The sequence below is a fragment of the Saccopteryx leptura genome, chromosome 8, assembly GCF_036850995.1.
Source record: "Saccopteryx leptura isolate mSacLep1 chromosome 8, mSacLep1_pri_phased_curated, whole genome shotgun sequence".
Classification (NCBI taxonomy): domain Eukaryota; kingdom Metazoa; phylum Chordata; class Mammalia; order Chiroptera; family Emballonuridae; genus Saccopteryx; species Saccopteryx leptura.
In genome coordinates this window covers 2,568,831-2,585,294 of record NC_089510.1, presented here as the reverse complement: position 1 = coordinate 2,585,294, position 16,464 = coordinate 2,568,831, and the positions used below count along the sequence as shown (strand labels likewise).

The window sequence follows — 16,464 nt, the reverse complement described above, 5'->3', positions numbered from 1 at the left end:
CTAAAGCCACACGGAGGCAGTGTTTGCAGGAAGCAAGCATGTGACCCCCGAGACCAGAGAGCCAAAGGGAAGAGGCTCTGGACGCTCCTGAGAGGGGGCCACTGCGCTGGGACCCAGATGGCTGGGGACAGTGCTTGGCTGGCTATGGCTTTCTTTCTCCAAGGGGGTCCCAGGAGGCTGAGCTGGAAGTACAGGGAAAAACAAAACAGAACAGAAAACGAGGCTGGCACCACCACCAACGCTGCGGTGAAGAACCGTCGCCAAGACGCTGAGACCAGCCGACAGGGACGGCGGGCACATGGCGACCCCTCGGGGCTCTGCCCACAGAGCACAGCAGGCTCTGGCGACGGGTGATGCCGTCTGCAGAGCCCGGCCCTGGGGGTCGCAGGGCCAGCCGGGAGGACGGGATGGGAGCCCAGACGCTCGCTGGCTGACTGGCCCCAAGGACATCTGGTCCCCCGCCCCGGGCACCTGAGACACCCCCTCCCCCAGGCACCTGAGACACCCCCTCCCCCGGGCACCTGATACACCCCCTCCCCCGGGCACCTGAGACACCCCCCCACCCCCGGGCACCTGAGACACCCCCCCGCCCCCGGGCACCTGAGACACCCCCTCCCCCGGGCACCTGAGACACCCCCGCCCCCGGGCACCTGAGACACCCCCCCGCCCCCGGGCACCTGAGACACCCCCTCCCCCGGGCACCTGATACACCCCCTCCCCCGGGCACCTGAGACCCCCCCGCCCCCGGGCATCTGAGACACCCCCACCCCACCCCCGGGCACCTGAGACACCCCCCCCGCCCCCGGGCATCTGAGACACCCCCACCCCACCCCCGGGCACCTGAGACACCCCCGCCCCCGGGCACCTGAGACACCCCCCCGCCCCCGGGCACCTGAGACACCCCCGCCCCCGGGCACCTGAGACACCCCTGCCCGGGGCACCTGAGACACCCTCTCCCCCGAGCACCTGAGACCCCCCCTCCCCCGGGCACCTGAGACCCCCCCTCCCCCGGGCACCTGAGACCCCCCCCGCCCCCGGGCACCTGAGACCCCCCTGTCCCCGGGCACCTCAGACACCCCCGCCCCCGGGCACCTGAGACCCCCCCACCCCCGGGCACCTGAGACACCCCCTCCCCCGGGCAGGTCAGGGAGGCGTCTCGGAGCCTCGCCTCCTGGGGTCGTAGTGTGAGCAGGTGTGATCGGCACATAAAAAGACAATGACAAGGAACTGCACGTTTGTGACGCAGGAAACTGTCAGCTCGGAGTCTGTTCAGAGGGCAGACAGTTTGAAGGGTCATCGATGCATGTGGGTGAAGCTCCTCCCAAACACGTCTTGCTTAGAAAAGTCACGCCAGTCATAGGAATCTGCGTGAGACCGTCACCAAGGTATAGAGTTAGGGTTACGCGTGCTGCTGGCACCGAGGGCCCGGTCAGTGCAGTTGTTCTGTCTTAATCACTGCACCCAGCCCCTGGCCGTAGAGGCACCGTGTTCCTGGTCTGTCGCCTGTGGGATGTAGCCACACAGAACTCAAAAAGTATCAGCAGGGACACGGTGGCGGCGAGGACACGAACACTACTAGCAAGCTACTTAGTGACGACTTCTCCAAGGAGACCCCAGCTCGCTCGGACGAGCGCCGTTCATCACCCAGCCTCTGCTTCCCTGGGACATCAGAGGTGATGTGTTTTACGTGGCATAAGACTGCCTTACAGCAGACCCTGGCCGGTAGCTCAGTGGATAGAGCATCAGCCTGGCGTATGGACGTCCCAGGTTTGATTCCCAGTCAGGGCACACAGGAGAAGCGACCATCTGCTTCTCTTCCCCATCCCTCTCCCCCTTTTCTCCCTCTTCCCCTCCCATAGCCAGTGGCTCAATCAGTAGTTCAAGTGTGGCCCTGGGTGCTGAGGATGGCTCTGTAGAACCATGACAGCCTTGGGCACTAAAAATAGCTCAGTACCCGAGCATCAGCCCCAGACTGGGGTTGCCAGGTGGATCCTGGTCGGGGCACCTATGGGAGTCTGTCTCCTTTCCTCTCACCTAAAAGAAAATTTGCCTCCCACGTGGTCTGATACAGGCAGAGAAGCACAGGGCATTTGTGGAATTTGGCATCTGGGCCCTGCCACTCCCAAGGTGACCTTGAATCAGTCAGTGTCCTGTCCCATGAGGATGGGAATGTTCACTTATTTATCCAACGACGGCTTGCCGCAGGCCTCCCACATGCCTGGCGCTGCTCCAAGGCTGAGGACCGACCCCTCCGGGTGCTCAGCGAGCCTTCCTCCTCAGTGCCAGAAAGCAGCAGACAAACGCAGAAATACCTAACGTGGCAGGTGGCCAGAAAGTGGCTGGAAGTGGACGATGAAGCAGGGCAGGCCAGTCGAGAGGGACGAGAAGGGTCATTTCTAGAGAGTGCCTGGTGGAGGCCTGTCTGGTTCCATCAGGTCTTAGGGAAGAAGGGAGCATTGGGGAAATGTGAAGAAGAGTCTCCCGGACAGTGGGAACAGACGTGCAAGGGCCCTGTGGCAAGCATGGAGCGTGGGGCGGGGTTAAGGTAGGAGTGAGGTCAGACACCTCTGGGGGCTGGTCCCATGGCCCTTTCAGCTTAAGGGTCCATTACGAAATTTGGAACAAAGAACTGACATGGTCTGAATTGTCTTAGAAAGATCACTATGGCCTGACCAGGCGGTGGCGCAGTGGATAGAGCATCGGCCTGGGATGCAGAGGACCCAGGTTCAAAGCCCCCAAGGTCTCTGGCTTAAGCACGGGGTCGCTGGCTTAAATGTACGGTCGCTGGCTTGAGCGTGGAATCAATCATAGACATGACTCTATGGTTGCTGGCTTGAGCAAGGGGTCACTCTCTCTGCTGTAGCCCCCGGTCAAGGCACATATGAGAAAGCAATCAATGAACAACTAAGGTGCCGTAACTGTGAGTTAATACTTCTCATCTCTCTCGCCTTCCTGTCTGGCTGTCCATCCTTGTCTGTCCCTTTCTCGCTTAAAAGGAAAGAATCACAATTGCTGAATGAAGGACAGACACTCTGGGGGGGGGAGTGAAGGGGGGCATCAGGGGAAAACGGGGTCCCATGAGGACTCTATCGCTGTAATCCAGACAAAAAGCGATGGTGGCTTGAACAAGGAGGTTCAGGCTCGGAGGTGTTGAGACGTGGTTAGGGTCGGGGTACGTTCCAAACGACCAGCCAACGAAACAGCCGACGTACAGAGAGAGGAGAAGGAAGCGGTGACCCCAAGTTCAGGCCTCGAGTGGCAGGAAGGAGGGAGAGGCCCTTCCTGGGAAGGGGGAGACTGTGGGAGGGGCTGGTTGATCTGACCATGCGGAGCCTGCTCTGAGATAATAAACCAACAAAGTAAATAAGATGCTGTAAACAAAACCAGCGCAGTCCGGGCCCAAAGTGGGCCGAGGCCCCTCCCGGTCCTGTGGGACACGTCCCGGCCACGTCCCCTTGTCCTCAGAACGCATCCACGTGTCCTTGTCATTCGCGACGCCTCCCACGGCCACCCCTCCTCAAAACGTCCCCACCCCCGCGGGAGGGGGACGGAAACCTCACCCGGAAAAATCGTCGGCAGACCACGGAATCGGCGGAGGGTAGATAAATTCCGTTTTTAAATAAAGAAAGAAAAATATTTGGGAGCAGAACCACATGCCTGGCAACCCTCCTAGTTCAGCAAATACTTGAAGACTCTCAGTGCCCTAAAAGTTTCCCTGGTCGGTGTTGGCTGTCTCTTCTTTTTTTTAAAAAAATAGGAATTCTGTGGAAAGGAAAATATAACCTTTGATGAGTGTTTTTTTTTTCCTTAGAATTTCTGGAGAGGCTAAGAAACTGAAATGCTACCCAAAAATCTATAGAAATGTCTACAGCATATATATATATATATATATACACACACACACACACACACACACACACACACACACACACACACATACATACATAAATATAATTTCTTGGCAGAATCTTCTAGTGGCTTTCATCTTTTGCCTAAAATTTTGAAACATTGTATGAAAAAGAAATAAGTATGATAGATGTCTAGGCACTTCTGTTAGATAAATACGTCCTGGCGACATTGTATCCGAAAGCCAGTCCCCAGAATAAGCCACATATAAACAGAAGAAGCCTGTGGAAAGAAAGAGGGCCTGGCTCTTTAAGATTCTCTATCGCAGAGCCCTTTGAAATGTGAGTGCTCCACTCACAGACCTCTGTTCTCTTCAGGGTCCTCGACGTTTAATTTATGAGTGTTTTTGGTCGAGAAAAGATTCAGCTGCTTAAAATTCAAGGCCACCCTTTTGGCCTGAGCTGAGGAGTGCTTCTACCTGAGTTTTTCCCAAAGCCCCCCTCTGCGCCCCCCTTCTCATAATGAACAGAACATTTAATCCAAAGGAAAACGCAGCCTCCTCCCCCTCACCCCTCACCGCCTCTCCCTCCCAGCCCAGGGGCAACGACATGGATGAAAGTGCTCAGAGACACACGTGTCCCATGGTGGCTGCCCCTCTGTCCCCAGGAAGCACCTTGTGTAGAGCAGGTGTGGCTTCCTGTGGCATTTACAGCAAGGCATATAGTTAGGGACAGACAAGGACCCGTCTCTCTCGTTCTCGCTTGGCAAGTAAGGTCATTGGTGGGGCAGCCACAGCCTTGTAGGCCTACGTCTGTGACTCTCGAATTTTAATACTAAATTAGGACACAAAAGGAACATCTTCAGATTCCTCCAAGTCCCCAAGGGCGGAAAGAGGCCTGAGCGAGCCATACCAGCATTGACTATAAATGCGGCAGTCGGGCCTGGGCACCGGAAGTCCGGAGTTGACTGTACAGCCTTTCGTGTGGGTTTTCCCGAGTGTACCTCTCCTAACCCGGGACCAGGGGACCTGTGTGCTCGGGAAGAATCCCCTTCCTTCCTTCCTTCCTTCCTTCCTTCCTCCCCTCCTTCCCTCCTTCCCTCCTTCCCTCCTTCCCTCCTTCCTTCCTTCCTTCCTTCCTTCCTTCCTTCCCTCCCTCCCTCCTTCCTTCCTTCCTTTCCTCCTTCCCTCCTTCCTTTTCCTTCCTTCCTTCCTTCCCTCCTCCCCTCCTTCCCTCCTTCCCTCCTTCCCTCCTTCCCTCCTTCCTTCCTTCCTTCCTTCCTTCCTTCCCTCCCTCCCTCCTTCCTTCCTTCCTTTCCTCCTTCCCTCCTTCCTTTTCCTTCCTTCCTTCCTTCCCTCCTCCCCTCCTCCCCTCCTTCCCTCCTTCCCTCCTTCCCTCCCTCCTCCCCTCCTTCCCTCCTTCCCTCCTTCCCTCCTTCCCTCCTTCCCTCCTTCCCTCCTTCCTTCTTTCCTCCCTCCCTCCTTCCCTCCCTCCCTCCCTCCTTCCCTCTCTCCCTTCTTTTCTTTTCTTTTCTCTCTCTCTCTCTCTCTCTTTCTTTCTTTCTTTCTTTCTTTCTTTCTTTCTTTCTTTCTTTCTTTCTTTCTTCCTTCCTTCCTTCCTTCCTTCCTTCCTTCCTTCCTTCCTTCCTTCCTTCCTTTCTTCTTTCCGGTCTTGCCAGGCCCAGGTTTAAAGCAGGTAGCAAGCTGATTCCGTTATCATGGTCATTCTTAGCTGTCCTCACTCTACGGACACCAAGTTCAGCCTTTGCCCGCTGGGGTCACCGGCCCTCGGACAGACGGACGGACGGACGCTGCTGCGGAAGGACAGGGTTCTAACAGGCGTGTGTTTGTGTTTCAGGGATAGTGGCCGTCCTCTTCTGTGGAGTCACGCAGGCGCACTACACCTACAACAACCTCTCGTCGGATTCCAAAATGAGGACGAAACAGGTAAGAGGAAAAATATGCCGCGGGCTTTCTGTGTCTTCTTCTTCCTCTTCTTCTTCCTCTTCCTCCTCCTCCTCCTCCTCCTCCTCCTCCTCCTCCTCCTCCCCTTCTCCTTCTCCTTCTCCTTCTCCTTCTCCTTCTTCTTCTCTTCTTCTTCTTCGCACTCGGAAAGGATTTCATGAGGGAAAGGAGAAAGTCAGCTGAAGGCTTCATTAATGTTTGGATATTTATAGATTTCTTTCCCTCCCTCCGGGATAGCCATTAACAATTAAGCAAAAAATACAGCGGTGACCGACTCTCCCTCCTGAGGAATGTGGGCCGTGGACTATCCGTCTTGAAGATGAAAGGCTCCCCACCGTAATAACTCAGCCACTTACGTCTAAAAGCGTCACAGAGCTGGGGGATCAGGCCCTTCCGCAGAGGGGGAGGGGCGGGTTGGGGTGAGGAGGACCGAGGAAGCCGCGTTGGGTCTTTAATTCGGTGCTTTTGCTTTGAGTCAACTCAACTGCCAGTTGTCACACCAGGCATGTACCTCCCGACCACGGAGAACACGTCCGCTTGGGTAATTTGCACGTGGACCCTCACAGGTCCCTTCCACGGACGTCGGTTCCCCAGCCCCTCAGTGCCATGCAGGTAGAGATGGGACACAGTATCTGCCTCTGCATGTCCCCACTTGCAGTCACTGTCCACGGGGGAGGGAGCAGTGGTCCAGCCTCTGTGCCTCTGTCCCCAGGACCGGTGAGTCGGTGAGGGAAGGAAGTCAGTGAGTGACGTCCAGGGAAAACCCCGTAAAAATCAACGCTGTGCTGTAAAAGGCAGAGGCAGCCTGGCTTACGAAGGAAATTTATTGGCGGGCTGTGCCTGGACCAGCTCTCACCAGCTGCGTCCGGACGCAGAACGCCTTTGAGAACGATGAGTCCTTTATAGCATTGAGACAGGCAGTGCCTTTAAAATGGCGTTTGTGCTTTGAAGGGGGCATTTTGAAAGTAATAATGATCCAGACGGAGGAGGTGAGTTTATTTCACGCCAACCTGCGAGGAAGCCTGTAGCGTCCCCCTGTGTCACCCTGAGCCCCGCGGCAGGGACACGCAGGTGCCGCACCCACGGGAGGGCTGTGCCATGACAGCAAGGCGTTCTAGTAGAGCCTGTGACACAGGTGGCACCGTGACAGCAAGGCATTCTGGTGGAGCCTGTGGACACAGGTGGCGCCGTGACAGCAAGGCGTTCTGGTGGAGCCTGTGGATACAGGTGGCACCGTGACAGCAAGGCGTTCTAGTAGAGCCTGTGGATACAGGTGGCACCGTGACAGCAAGGCGTTCTAGTAGAGCCTGTGATGCAGGTGACACCGTGACAGCAAGGCGTTCTGGTGGAGCCTGTGGACACAGGTGGCACCGTGACAGCAAGGCATTCTGGTAGAGCCTGTGACGCAGGTGGCACCGTGACAGTAAGGCGTTCTGGTAGAGCCTGTGACACAGGTGGCACCGTGACAGCAAGGCGTTCTAGTAGAGCCTGTGGATACAGGTGGCACCGTGACAGCAAGGCATTCTAGTAGAGCCTGTGACGCAGGTGACACCGTGACAGCAAGGCGTTCTGGTAGAGCCTGTGGATACAGGTGGCGCCGTGACAGCAAGGCGTTCTGGTAGAGCCTGTGACACAGGTGACACCGTGACAGCGAGGCGTTCTGGTAGAGCATGTGACGCAGGTGGCGCCGTGACAGCGAGGCGTTCTGGTAGAGCATGTGACACAGGTGGCACCGTGACAGCGAGGCGTTCTAGTAGAGCCTGTGACGCAGGTGGCACCATGACAGCGAGGCGTTCTGGTAGAGCATGTGACACAGGTGGCACCGTGACAGCGAGGCGTTCTGGTAGAGCCTGTGGACACAGGTGGCACTGTGACAGCGAGGCGTTCTGGTAGAGCCTGTGACACAGGTGGCACCGTGACAGCAAGACGTTCTAGTACAGCCTGTGACACAGGTGGCACCGTGATAGCAAGGCGTTCTGGTAGAGCTTGTGACACAGGTGGCAGTCCCTTTCGCTGCCTCGGAGGGGTCCCCTGCCTGAGGGTTGGCACAGCTAACCTCAGAGAGACCAGCACCTAAGCCCCACCTCCTGCCTTAGAGACTGAGAACGGCTCAGATCCTCGGGGTGGCGGTCAGCACACATCGGTCCGAGAGCCCGGAATTCTTCCCCTGAAGACTGCGGACAGACCGCACAGCCACACGCTCACAGACCCCCACCTGCCTCCTCGGGTGTCACCCCCGTGGCACACCGGGAGTTGATGATCTGGCCCAGACTCCCAGCTGTCTCCAGGGTCTTGCCCTGGCCCGAGGCTGACTTACAGAACCCTGCACCTCTATACCATCCTGTGCGTGAGAACTCCCCCTGCCTGCCGGCCTCCCCACCTCAAAGTGACTTCCAGTGAGCAGTCAGGGGCAAGTTCTAGCTCTTTAAATCAGTGACACTGTTACACGTTCTCATTTCCAGTGAGCAGTCAAGGGCGTGTTCTAGCTCTTTAAATCAGTGACACTGTTACACGTTCTCATTTCCAGTGAGCAGTCAGGGGCGTGTTCTAGCTCTCCTTTAAATCAGTGACACTGTTACACGTTCTCATTTCCCTGGAGCAGTCAGGGGCGTGTTCTAGCTCTCCTTTAAATCAGTGACACTGTTACACGTTCTCATTTCCCTGGAGCAGTCAGGGGCGTGTTCTAGCTCTCCTTTAAATCAGTGACACTGTTACACGTTCTCATTTCCCTGGAGCAGTCAGGGGCGTGTTCTAGCTCTCCTCTAAATCAGTGACACTGTTACACGTTCTCATTTCCCTGGAGCAGTCAGGGGCGTGTTCTAGCTCTCCTCTAAATCAGTGACACTGTTACACGTTCTCATTTCCCTGGAGCAGTGAGGGGCGTGTTCTAGCTCTCCTTTAAATCAGTGACACTGTTACACGTTCTCATTTCCCTGGAGCAGTCAGGGGCATGTTCTAGCTCTCCTTTAAATCAGTGACACTGTTACAGGTTCTCATTTCCCTGGAGCAGTCAGGGGCGTGTTCTAGCTCTCCTTTAAATCAGTGACACTGTTACAGGTTCTCATTTCCAGTGAGCAGTCAGGGGCGTGTTCTAGCTCTCCTTTAAATCAGTGACACTGTTACACGTTCTCATTTCCCTGGAGCAGTCAGGGGCGTGTTCTAGCTCTCCTTTAAATCAGTGACACTGTTACACGTTCTCATTTCCCGTGAGCAGTCAGGGGCGTGTTCTAGCTCTCCTTTAAATCAGTGACACTGTTACACGTTCTCATTTCCCGTGAGCAGTCAGGGGCGTGTTCTAGCTCTCCTTTAAATCAGTGACACTGTTACAAGTTCTCATTTCCCGGGAGCAGTCAGGGGCGTGTTCTAGCTCTCCTTTAAATCAGTGACACTGTTACACGTTCTCATTTCCCTGGAGCAGTCAGGGGCGTGTTCTAGCTCTCCTTTAAATCAGTGACACTGTTACACGTTCTCATTTCCAAAGTTTGCTTTCTGTTTACTTCTCTGCCTGAGAGGTCACTCTTCTAACCTGTATTCCCTCAACAGATGTTTTTGTTTTTGTTTTTAATTAATTGATCAACTAATACAGTTGCAGGCATCCCCAAACTACAGCCCGCGGGCCACATGCGGCCCCCTGAGGCCATTTATCCGGCCCCCTGCCGCACTTCCTAAAGGGGCACCTCTTTCATTGGTGGTCAGTGAGAGGAGCACTGTATGTGGTGGCCCTCCAATGGTCTGAGGGACAGTGAACTGGCCCCCTGTGTAAAAAGTTTGGGGACCCCTGGTAGAGACCTCCTTGTGCCCTCCGCGGCTCCAGGTGCTGGGGTACAGGACTAAGCGATACAACGATTTCTAACAGAGGAGCTTTGTGCCAATCAAAATAAATAAGACAGCTAGGTGGTGCACTGTTGGTCAGTCCTCAGGCCGGTGGAAAGCAGGGAAGGAGGCCAGGCGTGTGCATGGGGGGGGGGGGGGGGTAAGGTTGCCGTTTGAGACAGGGTGGTTGGGGAAGGCCTCCGGGAGACGGTGATGCCTGAGAGAAGGGAAGAGAGAGCTCTGTGTCCACAAGCTGGGAGTGACAGCTCTGACGGCCACCTGGGGCGGGCTGGCCAACGCTGCTGAGGTGAAGAGGACCAGAGAGAGAGAGAGAGAGAGAGAGAGAGAGAGAGAAAGAAGAAAAGAAAGGAAGAGAGAAAGAGAAAGAAAGAAAGAAAATAAAGAAAGAAAGAGAGAAAGAAAAAGAAAGGAAAGGAAAGAAAGGAAAGAAAGGGAGAGAGGGAGAGAGAGAGAGAGAGAGAGAGAGAAAGAGAGAAAGAAAGAGAGAGAGAGAGGAGGGAGGGAGGGAGGGAGGGAGAGAGGGAGAGAGGGAGGGAGGGAGGGAGGACTTGACAAGTCCCGGGAAAGAAAGAGCTACCACTCTGGGACTGGCCCAGATCGCCCTGGGGAGAGAGGTAAGGCATCCCGGTCGGGGGTGGGGTGGGACAGGGAAGGGCGAGAGAGCTCAGAACCTCAGTGGCGCAGTCAGGTCAGGTGGACCCTACAGCCGCTCACTGTGCTCCGTCAGGAGAACCGTGTCCTGTGACCCTAGTGACCGCATCAGGCTTTTAGGCACCGGGGTGATGACAGCCAGATCTGTGCCGAAAGAATTCAGACCTGTGCCTCGCAAAGACAATGGAGGCAATGACCGGGACCACTACGTCCATCTCCCTGCTCACCAGACTTCCTTCTGATGAACTGCTTCCGTGTATATAGACTGTCTAAGGCTACCTTCACCTCCTGCGGCTCTAGACAGACAGATATATATATATATATTTTTTTTTTTGTCCCATCTAACCTTGTAGGGATGGTGTGTGATCGACAATGAAAAGTGGAAAAGTGGATGGAAATTCTCCGTTTGTTTTAGACGTCTTTGCTGAATTAATAAATGAATGAATAAGTGGATTATGACCATTACCATTTCAAGATTAAAAAAAAAAAAAAAAAACAGAGAGAAAGGAAACAATGTATGCTAATTAACGGTTTTATTTCATTCTGAGAGGGTGCATTCATTGAAATGTGATGAGCTGGGTGCAACCCTGAGGTCCTGAAGGAGAGATCAAGTGCAACTTTGTTACTTGTGTGGGTTTCCTGCCGTCTGCCTTTGCTGTCTCTGCCTCATTGTGGTGCACAGCGGTGGCTTTTCTCGATAGTGGTCTCGAGCATTTTTTTTTCTGTCACTTGTAACAAAAGCAGACATGTTCCATGCCCCCCACCCCCCGCTACCTGTTCCGGGGCGCAGCGGAAAGCGAATGTCTCTCGGGCAGCGATGCCCCTGCCTCCTGGTTTCTGAAAGATCAAAGATATCTTCATCAAACATAGAATTGCCTTTAAAAAAAGAGAAAAAGGAAAACTTTAATTACGGTTCCTTTGTCAAGATTTCTCCCTCTTTTCTCTTCTCTTTTGTTCAAAGGATCTTCAGGACGCCACCCCGGAAGGGCGGTGTTTATAAATAAACGGCAAAGTGTTGAGGTTTCTTTTCAAGCCAGGCTGCTGACCCGTTCCAAGGAAGCCCATTCTCTTGTCTAACGGCCATGAGGGGTTGGCTCCTAACTGTTCTCTTTCCAATGCTGATGAGCGAGGACTCAGGCACTTCCAGGGCTGCCCAGAAGAAGTCACGGAAGCCCCTGGTTAAGCAGCCGTACCCCACAACCAGCGTGGCTTAAAGCAGGGCCTGCAAGTGACCACTCAGCAACCTCGACTCCCAACCAGGTGCAGGGGCCCAGGGAGAAGGGAAGATAATGCATAAACCATGCATTCTCTGACACATTTTTCATATCAAAAAAAAAATTTTTTTTTTCTCTGATCAAGTTGTGATTGTACCGTAAGTTTTCAGTTAAATCGTAGCTGCTCTTTGAGCCACACGTTGGTGTTTGTTGATCACGGTGCATAACTGTGGCTGGAAATCTTAAGTGGTAGAATCCCAGACCTTCAGGACAAGCCGTGGGGTTGGGGGGGGGGGTGTCTCTAAAGATAACTTTGTAAACCTAGGGTTTTACTGGAGGTAACGTAAGCCCGAGGAAGTCTGACGACTTGGGGAATTGGAGTTAGATGTCCAATCCAAGAGCCAACCCAGGCAAACTAAAAAACCCGGTGTTAGCGGCCTCTCAAAGTGACCTTGGAGTATTCGTCGTCAAGGACTGAGTCATGCAAATTACTCTTAACACAGAGCAGCTCAAAACTGCAAGCTGCGGTTACGGTACGAAGGTTTCCAAGGGCCCCACGTCCAGAGACGTTCACTCTGAGCTGTGTGTTCCCGGCTCAGGGTCGCTCACCCGCTCGTGGGGTTGTGGACAGCTGGTGGCCAGGGCCCTGAGACAGGGTCCCCTGAGAGCCAGCTCAGTCACGGGGACAGGACAGTTGGCGGCTGGCCTCCGCTCTGCACAGGAGTCCTTGCTCTGCAGGGCGGCTCCGTGTCCTCAGGACGCACACACACTTCCTTTCCCCACAGGGAGTGACACCAGGCAGAGAAAGTGCGAGAAGAAAGGAGCCACCCCTCTACCCACTGGGCTCTGAAGTCACTTCCTCCAGATTCAGTCAGAAGCCAGGCACTATGGCCCGGTTGCCCTAAACGGGAGGAGACTTGGCCCGGCCAGTTGGCTCAGTGGTAGAACATCGGCCTGGCATATGGAAGTCCCGGGTTTGATTCCTGGCCAGGGCACACAGGAGAAGCGCCCATCTGCTTCTCCACCCTTCCCCCTCTCCTTCCTCTCTATCTCTCTCTTCCCCTCCTGCAGCCAAGGCTCCATTGGAGCAAAGATGGCCCGGGCACTGGGGACGGCTCCATGATCTCCACTTCAGGCACTAGAATGGCTCTGGATGCAACAGAGCGTCACCCCAGATGGGCAGAGCATCGCCCCCTGGTGAGCATGCCGAGCGGATCCCGGTCAGGCGCATGCGGGAGTCTGTCTCTCTGCCTCCTCATTTCTCACTTCAGAGAAATACAAAATAAATAAATAAGTAAATGGGAGGAGACTTAAGCACCACCACGAGAAGGGAGGAGCGTCGACAATGGCGGGCATATTTTTAAATTACAGTGAAGCCTGACGCCATTGTGAGAAGTCAATTTTTGATAAGCGTTTAATATTTAGGTTGGCTATTTCTTCAGCCAACTTCATGCTTTTCTAATAAAACATCTTAGTCTCTCCAGGTTTACAAACAACTTAATGCCATAAATCGTTGAACACTATATCGTGCCGGGCACTATAAATATGTTTTTATAGAAGTACCCCAAATCATATTTACCAAAAAAAAAAAAAAAAAAAAAAAAATTTCATGATGTAAATTCTAATATTAGATGTTGCAAGCCTTAGAAAAGTTAGGAAGGTCACACAAAGACTAGAGATGTGCGTTGTGGCCCGTTATTATTTTTAACGTCTTTTTTGTATATTTGAATCTAGATCTTTCCTATAGAAAATTACATATATATATTATCAATACATGACATATTATATTATATGACAGCTGAGTACATATATATATATATATATATATATATATATATATATATATTCAGTGAGAGGAAGTGAGGCAGAGAGACAGGCTCCTGCATGCACCCCAATTGGGATCCACCTGGAAAACACACTAGAGGGCAATGCTCTGCCCATCTGGGGCATGGATCCATTGCTCAGCAACCGAGCACTTCTTAGTGCCTGAGGCAGAGGCCATGGAGCCATCCTCAGCCCCCTAGGGCCAACTCACTTCAATAGAGCCATGGCTGCAGGAGGGAGGAAAGGGAGAGAGAGAAGTGAGAGAGAGAGAGAGAGAGAGAGAGAGGGAGAGAGAGAGAGAGAGAAGGAGAAGGGAAAGGGTGGAGAAGCAGATAGGTGCTTCTCCTGTGTGCCCTGGCCGGGAATCGAACCTGGGACTTCCATATGCCGGTCCAATGCTCTACCGCTGAGTCAACCGGCCAGGGCTTATATGTTTCCCACTTTGGTACATTTATGAAACTGGATATTAGGCTGATCATTTTAACAGACAGCACCTGGATTGATTTACCCATGCTACCCCTGCTTTCTCTAATTCATCCGTTTCCCTGTGGTCACTGTCACTCCTCTTCCTCTCCTGGGCGTCTCCTCGTCCTTCCTGTCCCTTTAACAGAGGCGAATGAACCCCGGGAACCTTGGCCCTATGGACCGCACCCCTCCTCCGCTCACTCTTCCTTTCGTTTCTCAGCTCTGACGCTGACGCTGACCCGAGAGAGCCGCCGGAGGTGGAGCCCAGGACGCCCCCTCTTCTCTCACCAGCGTATGGCTGGTGCTGTCGCCCGTCTGCCCTGCTCACTCCTGCTCTTGTCACGGCTGCTGTGTCCTCTGGGCCCTTCTCTGGGCCTTCTCCAGGGTGGTCACAGCAAGGCCTGTACTCGTTTCTGGCACAAATTAACGAGCTACACCAGCCTCTTAGGCAGGGGTCTCCAAACTATGGCCCGCGGGCCGCATGCGGCCCCCTGAGGCCATTTATCCGGCCCCCCACTGCACTTCTGGAAGGGGCACCTCTTTCATTGGTGGTCAGTGAGAGGAGCCTAGTTCCCATTGAAATACTGGTCAGTTTGTTGATTTAAATTTACTTGTTCTTTATTTTAAATATTGTATTTGTTCCTGTTTTGTTTTTTTACTTTAAAATAAGATATGTGCAGTGTGCATAGGGATTTGTTCATAGTTTTTTTTATAGTCCGGCCCTCCAACGGTCTGAGGGACAGTGAGCTGGCCCCCTGTGTAAAAAGTTTGGGGACCCCTGCTCTTAGGGAATGCACCAAACCTCCCATCCCTTTGTGCTCATCTGTTGTTTGATTTTAGGCTTGTTGTGTCGTCCCAAGTGGGGGCAGGTGGGGGGTTGGCAGTAGTCTGGTTTGAAGGAAACATTGCTCCCTAATGAACGTGTTTCTTTTGTTGTTGTTGTTGTTTTTGTATTTTTCTGAAGTGAGAAGTGGGGAGGCAGTCAGACAGACTCCCGCATGTGCCCAACCGGGATCCACCCGGCATGCCCACCAGGGGGCGATGCTCTGCCCCTCTGGGGCATCGTTCTGTTGCATCCAGAGCCATTCTAGCACCTGAGGCAGAGGCCATGGAGCCATCCCCAGTGCCTGGGCCATCTTTGCTCCAGTGGAGCCTCGGCTGCGGGAGGGGAAGAGAGAGACAGAGAGGAAGGAGGGGGGGAAGGGGGGAGAAGCAGGATGGGCGCTTCTCCTGTGTGCCCTGGCCGGGAATCAAACCTGGGACTTCCACACACCAGGCTGATGCTCTACCGCTGAGCCAACTGGCCAGGGCCTGATGAATGTTTTATGTAATGGGGGACAACAGCTAAGACTCAGGGACACAGGCTTGTGGAATAAGGCAACAGCCTTCTTGAAGGTCTTCCCTATGTTTTGGGCAGAAAAGTCCTCACCCAAGCTCCAGAATGTTCACGGACGCCAACACAGGCATCTCGCTCTGATTTCTGATTTGCTCGAAGTCCAGGAATCTCCAGGGTGAACCCTGGATATGACCTGGGCTGAGGCTCGGGCACGCCGTGGTGTCCGTGTGAGGAAAGAGCTCAGGGAGGTCAGACCCAGGGAAGAACACAGGGAGCCCTGCAGGGGGGGAGGCCTGTCTGATGAGGAGGGGGCTGCTCTGGCCTGACACCACTCCCAGGACCCTGTGGGACCGGACGTGGCCTCCCGACCCAGCCGCCCGCCGGCGTGGCTGCACTCTGAGGAGGAGAGCTCTGGTTGGTAACAGTGGGTGTGCTGGGGGGACAGCTTTTCTGGGGCCCCCCTCTCCTCCCAGAACGTTCCGCGGCTCCCTGGAAGAATGTCAGCGGGCGTACAAGTCAGTCTCCTCAAGAGCTGTCTCTGAACAGCCCTGGACGTGAGAAAGAAGTCGTCCCCACATGGAGGGAGGGAGAGCAAGGCGGCGGAGACCAGGACGCAGGCAGAGAGGGAGCGTGAGGGCCCAGGGGGGCTCCCCAGGAGGGAGGCGGTCCCAGGCTGGTGTGTGGTCAGCACCCGGGAGCTGGGCTAGGGCCCCAGGCTGGTGTGTGGTCAGCACCCCGGAGCTGGGCTAGGGCCCCAGGCTGGTGTGTGGTCAGCATCCCGGAGCTTGGCTAGGGCCCCAGGCTGGTGTGTGGTCAGCACCCCGGAGCTTGGCTAGGGCTCCAGGCTGGTGTGTGGTCAGCACCCGGGAGCTGGGCTAGGGCCCCAGGCTGGTGTGTGGTCAGCACCCGGGAGCTGGGCTAGGGCCCCAGGCTGGTGTGTGGTCAGCACCCGGGAGCTGGGCTAGGGCCCCAGGCTGGTGTGTGGTCAGCACCCGGGAGCTGGGCTAGGGCCCCAGGCTGGTGTGTGGTCAGCACCCGGGAGCTGGGCTAGGGCCCCAGGCTGGTGTGTGGTCAGCACCCGGGAGCTGAGCTAGGGCCCCAGGCTGGTGTGTGGTCAGCACCCGGGAGCTGAGCTAGGGCCCCAGGCTGGTGTGTGGTCAGCACCCGGGAGCTGGGCTAGGGCCCCAGGCTGGTGTGTGGTCAGCACCCGGAGCTTGGCTAGGGCCCCAGGCTGGTGTGTGGTCAGCACCCAGGAGCTGGGCTAGGGCCCCAGGCTGGTGTGTGGTCAGCACCCCGGAGCTGGGCTAGGGCCCCAGGCTGGTGTGTGGTCA

The 16,464-nt window shown here is 54.9% G+C and overlaps 1 protein-coding gene across 1 annotated transcript in view; it reads left to right on the top strand.

Moving 5' to 3' along the window:
• The window catches only part of SLC9A9 (solute carrier family 9 member A9), a 498,743-nt gene that overhangs the window by 260,846 nt on the left and 221,433 nt on the right, over nt 1-16,464 (top strand). Inside the window, exon 9 of the mRNA XM_066347824.1 lies at nt 5,703-5,791. Within this exon, the coding sequence (XP_066203921.1) occupies nt 5,703-5,791 (89 nt within the window). The remainder of the gene's footprint in view (nt 1-5,702; nt 5,792-16,464) is intronic.